The sequence below is a fragment of the Apaloderma vittatum genome, unplaced genomic scaffold (assembly GCF_000703405.1).
Source record: "Apaloderma vittatum isolate BGI_N311 unplaced genomic scaffold, ASM70340v1 scaffold9724, whole genome shotgun sequence".
NCBI lineage: Eukaryota > Metazoa > Chordata > Aves > Trogoniformes > Trogonidae > Apaloderma > Apaloderma vittatum.
The window spans coordinates 84-11706 of NW_009712087.1; the positions used below are offsets into that span (position 1 = coordinate 84).

Sequence of the window (11623 nt, forward strand, 5' to 3'; positions counted from 1 at the left end):
CCCCGGTTAACCAGGACTGCTGAAAGATGATGGAGAGTGTCTTGGCAACCACCTCTGTCAGCTCCCTCAGCGCTCTAGGGTGTAATCCATCAGGCCCCATAGATTTATGAGGATTCAGCTTATGAAGCAGGTCCATAACCATTTCCTCATGGATTATGTAGGTCCTATTCTGTTCCTCATCCCTTTCTTCAAGCTCAGGGGTCTGTGTGCCCAGAGAACAACTGGTCTTGCTGTTAAAGGCTGAGGCAAAGAAGGCTTTAAGCACCTCAGCTTTTTCCATATCCATGGTCACCGTTCTTCCCTCTCCATCCAACAAAGGATGGAGATTCTCCTTAGATCTCCTCTTACTGTTAACATATTTATAGAAACTTTTCTTGTTATTCTTCACCACAGTGGTCATGTTCAGCTCTAGGTGGGCTGTGGCCCCCTTCAGAGGTAACACAGAGTGTATCACCCATCACAGCAGGACTGGATGATCCGGATAAAATTTCTTTGATCAGATGTGAAGAGGAGTAGAACCTATAGCCCCACTAATAGTCTTTGATGGCTCTGTTGTTATAACCTGTGAAAAGTTTTTAGAAATTGTAGCTTTGCTCGTTCTGGGATTTTGTGTTTCAGGCTGTATGGTTGTATTATTAATAATCTTATACTAACCTATAAGAATTGTTACATAGTAAGACCAGAGAGAATGAAAGATTATGAGAAGCATATTAATTGGACCTATTAATTGGACTGGCACTTTTACATTAGGTTATTTTTTTATCCTGGCATCTCAATATATTCAGACTTCTTAAGACTGAAATGCTTGGGTGGGATTATTAACTTTGACACTAACAAATGAGGTGATATGAGTTGATCTTATGTTGTGGCAAATGGGTGTGTGAGAGGCTGGAAGGAAGACATAACTCAAGGAAAGGCTAGAAAAATAATGCTGAATATATTAGAGGATATGGAAGAAGAAAAGGAAGAAGCGTTTGAACTAGTTATTCTAAATGATTATAAAACCTAGAGGCAAGAACACATGATGAGACAGCTTGGCCCACATGCTTACTGATCCTGGTTTCCCAGGAGTTGTGAGGACTGAAGACAGTAGTTCGCAACTACAGAGCACAGATGAGTGAAAAAAGAAATAGGCATACTTACAGACATGCAGTGTGTCACTGTTTTCTTATTGCCTGTACTTGGCAATAAAAATTAGGTTAATGAAGAAAAATTGCAATGAACAGCATAATTTGGCCTTTTCTGTTAGGATCAGAAATTCAGAAAGACATAGATAAATTAATGACTTTATAACCTCCACATCTGCTTTACTGTCTTGACACTAATGAACTTCTTTCTTGCTTGCTTTGTTTTAGAAGCTCACTTCTTGCCGTCCTTGTGCACAGAGCACATCCTTTTCACCTGGATAATGCGGGGCTGGCTTAGCTCTTCATCCCAGTAGTACTCTGGGGAGAGCAGGCGTGTGGGCTTGTGATACAGGAGATACTTGTTCAGGTGGCTTTCATCATGCCGTTTAGCTTCAATGCCGTTTTTTCTGTCCTCCATGATCCCTTTAAAACAGGCTCTGGTCAGTTTGTAGACCTCAGCCACACTTCCCCCGTAGAAGCTTGCTGTATAATAGAAGTCCCCTTCTCCCTTGGGGATAGCAGCTTGTGACTCAGTGCGTGTCTCATATGGTTTGCTCTCACGACATGCATTGTACTCCCAGGAGCTGATGGTTCCCACCAGTGTATCAATGATCTCCACACCAATGTGTTCAAATAGCTGGACATCAATGTCTATGGAGTAGAGATAGTCGACATCATACTGGAAGTGGCTGCGAATATATCTGCTGATGATACCCATACGGCTCATGGAGATATCCTGCCACCGTGAGTAATTCTGGACAGGGATGACAAAGAGGTGATTCTCAGGGGCCATCTGAAGGTGAGAGATCTGCTCAGGTTTGTCTGTGAACAAGTAGAAGTTCACCTGGTGCCCAGCAAGGAAGTACTTGTTGGCAGAGCTCATGAACCCTTCTACGAACTGGACATATCTGAGAGACAAGAAAGGGAAAATAGTAAAGAGGGGTACCTCCTGAATTTCTAAGTTAATTTTATTTCTCCTTTTCTGTTCATTGCTCCCTTCTTATGTTAGAGCCCTTTATCTAACATAGCTGTTGCCCAGTCAACCCTTCCTCATGCTGCTGCACATTACATCATTTTTCAGTTTCCACTATTCTCTACTCCATGCTCACTGAACACAACACATTCCTTTTACCCCATGCTGCTCCCTAATATCACCACATAGTATAAATATTTTGACTCCCTGATACTCTTTCTGCAGTTTAACTTTTTAACTTATTGTTCAAGAGAGGACCAAAATTATCAATGAAGTAATTTTGATTGTCTTGAGATACCTGAAGTCTCTACTTAAATCTGGGGTACTTAGTGGAGACAGAGGGAGTATAGTTCTTTACTCATCCAGAAACTTGAAGAGGAACCTCCCCCAGAACTTACAAGCTATAACAGCATGGTTATTAATATACTGGAGACAGTATTTCAACTTATAGTTAACATTTTAACTCTAACCAGGAACCCGTTAAAAATGTCAGCTTTGCAGAATTTTTGTGGTTTTTACCCCAGGGTGAAGGCAAGTGTTGTTGTTAGAAACATAGCAGGAGCTGGAATTTTCTTCTCGAGGGATCAAAAGAATAGTTGTATTTCTAGGGATATTTTTTGCCCTTTGTAAGGCATTTTCTCCTGCTTTTTCACAGCCAATTGCTTCCCTTGGGAAGTTGACCCTTACTTGTCCCATTTCTCCCAGCCTGAAGCTTCTCACATTCTGTGTTTGGAATCTTCCTAACTCTTGCTGTACCAGCAGTATTGCAGCACATCTGGCAGGTGAGAGATTTAAGTATCTGACAAAAAATAAATCATAAACTAATACTTTTTAACAGCAAAAGTGACCACTCCAGTGACCAGCTTGTTCTGCATATACTGGGCATTCAGGATGTCTCTGTTGAATGTGCCTTCCCAGACGATTGGAGCCAACCAGGGGGTCAACACCAGTACATCTCGCCTCCTGCAAGAAGTTTGAGAATGAAGGTAGCCTTTATATGGCTTAGAGAATTCACGTAGAAAAATACTTCTTCAGCACATCTGCCCACCTTTGAGTTAATCATCCCAGACTTCCTTTGAAATCACTACTGCCTTTTGCAGGTGCCACTGTCCACTGAGTCCCTTAGGCCTTACACTGATTAGACTTGTCTGTATGATTGTTCACAACCAGCATATTTCTCAAGGCATTTTTTCTGCCCAAATGCATGTGTTAATGTTAGAGTTGTGCACATCTGAACAAGTTGGCAGGGATCCATTATTGTAAGTGAAGAGAAACAAGCTCTTCTATGGTGTACTCATTCTTCCCATAATACAAGGACATACAATATGTTTATGCCACAGACATATTTGCAATTTCCATTTTACTGTAATGGGAGCCTGAGAAACGAGATGCGGACATGTATGATCCTTACACTGCACAGGGGACTTTCCGATGCCTTCTGATTTCCTCACTGCAGGCATCTGCATGTGAGTGATCTACACCACATTCATAGCCAGTGGCAAGAAATGGGCACTTCCAGGGAAACTCCTCCAAATTATGTTGAACATTTGGATGAACTACATATAAGAATTTCCTATTTATATGTACTGAGTTTAAGCATGAAATCATTAGTTAAAGGTAAGTGTTGTTAGGGGAGTTGCTGAGTCTGCTAGCCCAGCAGAAGCAAGGCTGTTGCAGCTCAGTGTTCCCTGGTCCAGCCAGTAGTGAGGCTGAGGATATTTTCACAACAAACACACACTGGCATAACATGCTCTGGTCTCTCCAGCTGCAGGCACCACAGACACACACATCTCCAACCCCTGGTCTGACTACACTTGCATTTAGTCCTCCATACCAACACATGCACACAGAAGAACCTCTTACCTAGGAAAATAGGTGGAAATGGAACTTAATGAGAACACAGAACAAACTGTACTGACCAGGTACAGGGCATTGTCACAAAAGTCTACTGACCATCACACCTTTACATGCAACCACACCCTTATATAACTTTCTCATTTTTTCCCACGTTTGCTCCTCCTCAGACCACCCTGATTCCTCCCCTTCTCCACTTGTGGGTGCTTCTCCCAGCATCTCATAATTAGTCTTCCATAATCCCAAAATTCTCTTCCCTGCCATCCCATGCTCTTGTAGGGAGTAATTCCTCTCATTCTGAAGGTTGCTCGAGAGAGCCTCTCCCTTTGACTTATCGTACTAGATTTCATCCCTGGACAATGACAATGATAGGTCTCCTGTTACAGCCTTGTAGGCACCCTTACACTGTGATTGTTTCTCTTACTGTTTCCCTGCCTTCCATTGTCCCTCTGTGCTCCTTTGTGATGTGTAGAGATGAATATTTATTACACAACGTAAGAAGTGTCTATGTGACAAATTTCTGACGTTAGCTGTGGAGAATCATCCTTGATACATCTTCTTCTTTTCAATATTAACAGGTTTTAAAAAAAAATCAAACTTACTGTGGTTTTGTCAGAAGTGGTTGAGGATATAATATGCTGTAGAAAAGAAAAACTATATTACGTTGGAATAATATGCATGGTCATTCATTATTTCTATAATCCAATAATAGTAATAACAAGAATAGTAGGGCTTGTAAGAGTATGTGAAAGTTCTCATTTGAGAGGATATCCGGTTAACGACTATTCAGCGTTAAAGGTAAAGGCAAGAAACAAATTATGTAATCAATAAAATTAAGACACAAAACTTAATGAACAGTGGATTATTAAAACAATAACAAAGACAGGAACTCGTATGCCAGAAACTGATGGGCTGAGGCAAATTGTGGCAATGTGCTATATTGGTGGAAGACCCAAAGCAGAGCAAGGGAGGAATAGAGGTAGCCAGGGAGCAACTAATGTGGGGAAATGGAGACAAGTTGATGGATAATAGGGTATAGTCTTATGTAAACAGGGTGTTGGTCACTCAGATAGTCTGGCTAAGTCGTTAGCCTGATCTCTGCAGACTGTTCTATCTTCTTTTTGAACTCTATGCTACTTATTTCCCCTATAACCTTAGTCTCTAGTCCATGCATGCAGACGGATATGTGGACAAATGTCGGACTGATCAAGCCTGTGAGCAAGAGGAGACCAGCATCTGGAAAGATTTGAGGTCAAAGCTGGAGACTGGATAAGTGAGACCCAAGGTCTGGGCATTCAGTCTGGTCTAGGCTTTGAGGAACTCACAGGCACATGCATTCTTGTGGAACAAAAGAATGAAGGGGTGTGTTTGTCCACTTATGAGCTACAGCTTTGATGAGCAGGAAAGAGGAATAGGATCAGGCAGTCTGAGTTGTTTGCTGAGTCCTGCTTATGTAAAAACACTGCTCCCTGCTCTGTCTGGGCCAGTCTAGGTAACCTCCGTGTCTTTATTCTGTGCGTGCTTGCATCTTGCTGATCGTGTTCACTTTCAACATAGGTTGGAGATATAGACTGAGAAAAAGAAATCTTTTAGTCTTAAAGATGACAAGATTATTCTTGCTTTAAAAAATAATAATTACACAGGCCTTTGCTTTACAATAAAGAGACTATGGCATTTCTCTGTAAATTCTGGAAAAGAGCAGCTCTATTAGAGTGTATTTGAAGTGAAGAAGCTGTCCTTCACACAGAACGTAAGATGGCATAAGAGGCCAAGGGAGAAATCCTTCAGGGTAATGCTTGCAGAGTGTTCTTAGGCTTTTGTTTCAATATACTGACTCATGTATAAGCAGAGCCTTGCCAGTTACAGGAATGTGTTTCTGAATTGCTGAAGTGCTAATTGGAAGCATTATCCCCTATCTAGAAGGATAATTTAGATCATTGCACAATATGAGATCATTTTGCATCTGAATAGCTCTAAACCAGCCCCTGTGTTAATAGTGGGAAGGTGTGTGCCTACATGTGTATGAGTTTGTGCACAATGTGGATTGTTAAAAACATTATCAGTACTTGGAGAGCTGGGTAAAGATTTCAGCTTAGAGACATCTTCCTCAATATGACTAGAGAAGTCCAGGAATAGAACAAATAACAAAACAACAAAATTCCTCAGAACTCCCTCCTGTTAGGATTGTAGTAGTGACACTTAAAATCTGGGGGGAAAAAAAATAAAGAAACATTAATATGGCTCTAGAATAGGTAATTTCAGAAAATAATTTATCCCTAAGATGTCCCTTTCACAGACATTTACAAATCATCTGGGATGATGACTCTTACTTCTTAAAATAACATCACCCAAGGACTCTGCTTTAGCTTCTGGGATGGGTGGTGGTGGTGGACGGAAAAAAATAGCTAAGTTCTAAGTAAAACAAAACCGATAATTATTCACAATAATGAAGGCTCTGCATTCGCCATAATTTCCTAATTTCCTTTCTGAAAGCAAACAAATGAAAGATTCTGCGTGTATGCATTTTTTGATGGTTTCTGGAAGACTTCCTCTCTAAACAGACCAGACATTCTTTTCTTTAGCCTTGTTCTCAGCTTTCCTGACTTCTATGTATCAGAAACACAGTCATGAGAACAATGTAATATCACATTAATAAAGGCAGAGAGCTTAATTCTTACCGTGGAAGCACTGGAGATGTTTCATTTAAGTCTGCTTGTCTAAAAGTGTGAGAGAAAAGACACATAAATATCTCATGGTGCAGCAGTTTCAGATTTTCTTTTTCATGACAGGAGGGATGAGCCTCTCAAGAGATCCTTACACGTGTGCTCTTCCTTGACCCACTGTCGATGGGTATCCAGTCAGTTAGGCTCCATCACAATCACTATGATGTGATTAATGTTACTTCACTTCCATATATAATGTCAAGTAATGTTCCTCAGACACACCACTCAGTTCGTCTAATGAGGGTTGAATGCAAAATCATCTATATTGATATTATTTTCAGCAGGTCTGTAGTGCATCTTCAGGAAATTTGTTTTCGACCTAGATGTAGCGGAACTGTGACCACTGGATAAAGTATACCTCGAGGTGAATTGCTTATTTGGAGCATTCTGGTATTACTGTGCCCACTCTTATTTCAGGGCTAACAGCACTAGCAACTCCCCACCACTTCCTCACATGTATCTGCTATGATCTTACCCATTTTTGCTTAATCAAGCGTGTCTAGTTTGAATTGCATACAACCTAGGTTTCCACTGAATCTGACATAGTTCCCTTGTTACCAAGACATAATTTTGACTTTTGAGACTACCCAGGTTTAAAGCTCATGAAAAAAACCAAGATCTGTGTCACAGACGGTAAGAGTATTAGCTTTACTATTTCACAGGAAGAGTGTCAGTTGCATTCCCTCCTTGTAGATGAATCTTGCCCTCTTCTGGCAAGAGCATGTGTATGTATTCTGAATATCTTTAGGGAGGCTCTGAAAAAATGAAGAGAGATGTTCCTAATAAGCTCTGCTCTGTATTTTCTAGAGAAAGAAGTTAATGCAGTGACCTGTCCCCTATACTGAACCCATATTTTGAACTCCCATTAAAGGACAGCTCAGGATTCAACATAATCCTTATGGTGGACGATCAGAAATTGTTGTTAAGAGTAAAACTCAGAAATCCAATTATTCGACAAGCCTGCTGCTCTTTCTGGACTAAAGATCAGGCTTCGGTACTAGGTGTTACTCAACACAGATAAAGGAAGAAGACTGATGTTTAGCAAGACGTCCATACATAGGTCAGAGCTGTGAGAGAGTAGACATTAAGTCCTTACCGTGAAAACTGACACAAGCTCTGATTCATTTTGGTCATATTAAAACCAAAACAAAACACAGAAAAGAATTTCAGGTTAGTGAAAAGAATATCAGCGACATAAGGCAGGTCCTACTGTCTTACACAGTGCTGTACATCCCAGGTTTCACTTCTAAAGGCATTGGTTTGGAATTAAGATCATTGAAGAGGCACTTCTGACCAAATAAAATCAGGTTTTTTCAGGTACAAGACGAACATTCCTTTAACTAAAGTTAGTCCTAATACTCGCACACATTGTTTATATTGTTAAAATCGCAGCTGTACTGATTGCAAAGGATTTACTTCCTGCTTACTAAAAAATAAAGATCCTAGTGGCCCTGTCTTTGTATTTATATAATATTATGACAGCAGCCTCAGTTCTAGAACTATAATTCGTTGTCCAGAAGGTTATTTTGGTAAGAACATGACACAGACTGTCTCTCAATCCCTAAATAAGAATGGGATTAAGAGACTTTGGCAGGGCCCACTTCTTTCTGATTACTACAGAGGAAGCCTAGGTGGCTTCATTGGAAGTAGATAACCAACCTTCTGATGTCTCAACCAGGTAGGATTAAGCTGTCTTTTCATGGCATGATTTTGGGGGAGCTGAATCAATTTATTTATATTTCACTCTTCAGACTCCCCATGTTAAATCTCTGGAATCTGAGTCCATTCATCCAGCTCAAGGCACTCATGGTAGAGATGGCTGCATCTTAGCCAGTCACTAAAGGAAGACTTATCCCAAAATGGAAATAGGCACTTCTAGGACATGGCTTTTCTGCTTAAGAATTAGTCTTATCAGGTGAGTCTTAGCCTAGTGGCCTAGGATATATATGCTGTATCTTGCAAGGCTTGCAGAATGAAACTTAGTCCCTTACAGCAAGAGATCCTCTTCAGAAGAGGCTGTGGGTTCCTGGTCACTGGCTGAGGAGAAAGGGTGATGGAACCTCGGACAGAATAAGAAAGCCATGAGTCAATGACAAAAGCAATAAATAATCCCCTCCATTCCCTTTATGGCTGAAACTCTGAAACAAGGCTAAGAGAATACAAATATGTGGGGCCAGCTGCTGATGGGGTTATGCAAAGCTCAGCTGTTTCAAGAGAGCTTTTTAGCCTGGCGTTATCTGCAGATCTATGAACTTTGAAAATCTGTGGATGATTTGCACTTCAGGAGGCCCAAGACCACTCTTGCCAAAGCGAATGTTTCTGCTTTACAGTAGAGCTCACCCTCAGCTGCTGTTAGAAACTTACTGTGTAGCCCCCTTTTGGAGTGAAGTGATATATCCTCGTTTTGGCTCTGCTCCGGCCAGTATGTGGGTTCTCCTCTGATGTGAGTCAAACTGTACCAGCAACAAAAATGTAAGCACTTGTGATGGATAATGCTCTGCCTCAGACAGAGTATATGGATTAAAACCTTGTCCTAGTTCCTCCATTTGGGGCAGTCCTCCAATATTATTCCAGCAAACTCTGCATTCCCGGGCCTCAAGGCACAGAGCACATACTACACAAGTATGAAAACATCATTCTAGGAGGCTGCTATAGGGACACACAAACCAAGGGAGACCAAGGCTAATCATTATGTGGGATAAATATGGCTAAGTCCACTCCACAGAATACTAGCTCTATGACAGGATCATTCTGTTCATCTGAACTCCGGAGATGTCATCATGGTATATAAACATCAAAATACATACTTGGGCCCACAAGAATATACAGAGCTTAATTAATGAGATTTTTAGAATTTCACACAAGAGACAACAAATGTCCACACTTGCCTAATTTTATCTTTTGAATACAGAATGGGATTAGGAATTTAGCTTTGAGGAACTGCTTACATTGCACCTGCCCAAGCATAGCGAGAAGAAACATCACTCAAGATGAGCAATAGAAATATATGCAACTTGAAAATCATTATCAAACTTTAAACACTCACCAGATAGCTGCAGTGATTCCTGCTGTCACTAGAATAGCCAGTCCATGTAATTTTGTGATTCCCATGTTGCTGGTGTTGGTAAAAAGATTGTGAACCCTGAATTGACAGTGAAAAGGGAAAAAAAAAATCAACCCACTGAAAATGCTGTAGTTATTAAATATTGAATAAGTCTCCTGTTTTGGACAGCAGGTCTGGGCATAATACAGAGAAAAATTATTTATTCTAGATGGAATGTTTTACATCTAAGTATTTATAATAGATACTAGATATTTACAATAGATATTCCACAGACTGAGCTCTCATTTTAAAATGGTAGCACAGTGAATCGTTTTATTAACATAAAGAAAAATAATTCTCAGTTCAGATTCTCTCTGGATCTGATTTTCTCCTTTTCCTGGCCAGTGCCCACTCTGCTTTTTATCTTCTCTGTTCCAATCTTTCATTCATCCATTCTTCTGTCTAGCTGTCTTTTTTTGACCTAGCTTCCTCGGGTTTTCTTCTACATCTCTTCCCTGTGCAGTTCTCTGACTTTGCAAGTTGAAGGCTGCAATCCTCTTCTCTAGGTCAGCTTCTCTTCCCCGTCCGTTCTGTGGCTGCTCACAGCTGTGCTTCAGTCAAACCTCCCTTTGCATCAGCATCCTGAAAAAAAGCTTTGTAGCATTCTTTGTCCATATTACCTTCCTCTGCTCTCAGCTGCTCTCGAGCATCCCTTCCACCTGTGCTAGCCACCATTCTCTCACATCCTGCTCACAGCACTCACCTGTGCTTTCAGCTCCTCTGCTTCAGCAGCTCCTATTCTCTTCCTCTTCTACTTCATATCTTCTCACATACCTGCTGAAACAGCACAACAAATGCTTTCTGTATGTCAGCCATGTGTCAGCAGATGGGCCCAAGGCCAAATGATGGGCCCCCACCCAGTTCTTTACCTTACGTGGGAGTGCTGCCTTCTGAGTAATGGGGAAACAACAAGAAACGTGCAATAACCTGTAATTGCAACCCTGAGATTTCTGATGAGTGGGAAGGTGACCACCCAGACTTTTGGTATGGAGATTTTTTCCTTAGAATATGTGCATTTTTATTAAGGATTATTTCTCCTAATTGCAAATATCTGTCATGTTGTTGTGGATAGAGTCTCTCAGGAGAGAACTAACAATATTGGTACGCGAGTTATCAAAGTTCAGTGGTAAATGTGACAGTGGTTAACAGCACCTGACGGCAAGGTACACTTGATTATTCAATGCACAGAGGTCAGGGTCAAAGTAAACTGTCAGTATGACCCTCCCATTGAGTTATCAGGTTCAGAAAGAGCCCCTTACTTTATAAACTCCTTCTCAGATGGTAGACTAGGTGTGGTTGAATTCAGACTTAGTCCCAGACTCGGACAACAGTTTTGTCTAAAGGATCATATATGTGCTATTCTGCGTATATCTCACTTCGCTAAGATTTCAAAGTTTCAATGCACTTATTTTCAATTTACCTACTGAGTATCTGATGTAATAAGTGTTCCCTCAGTCTCAAGGAATAACCTTGACAGGTGTCCCTACTCCAGGGGAGATGCTGATGTGCAGCCCACTGCTGTGCAGGAGAGCTCACTGTGCCCTAAGTGGTCCCCTATTTATGGAGTAAGATAACCATGAGTAAGATAATCAAACTACAGTCATATGTGCATGCCAGCTGTATTTCTGTTGATGCATGAAACCAAAAGAGAAAGAGGAACTACAACAATGGGGTCAACTCTTAAATACGTTGATCGCAGGGGTGCTGATTGTCCTGGCCCTGGCCAGAAGCAGGTCCAACTTCTACCAAGGGCTGGGGAAGGCTCTCAACGTTTCTCAAGAATCATCCATCACAGCTCTCCTCCCACTTCCAAAAACCTCACCAGACTCAAATCCATGACACT

The 11623-nt window shown here is 41.1% G+C and overlaps 1 protein-coding gene across 1 annotated transcript; it reads right to left on the reverse strand.

The window, feature by feature from the left end:
- Nucleotides 1-1359: 1359 nt before the first annotated feature.
- LOC104272769 (histo-blood group ABO system transferase 1-like) lies at nucleotides 1360-9788 on the reverse strand. Its single transcript, XM_009867854.1, has 3 exons — nucleotides 9724-9788; nucleotides 2929-3063; nucleotides 1360-2035 (listed from the first exon to the last, which is right to left on the reverse strand). Exons 1-3 carry the CDS (start codon nucleotides 9786-9788, stop codon nucleotides 1360-1362), a joined length of 876 nt encoding a protein of 291 aa, XP_009866156.1.
- Nucleotides 9789-11623: the final 1835 nt, after the last annotated feature.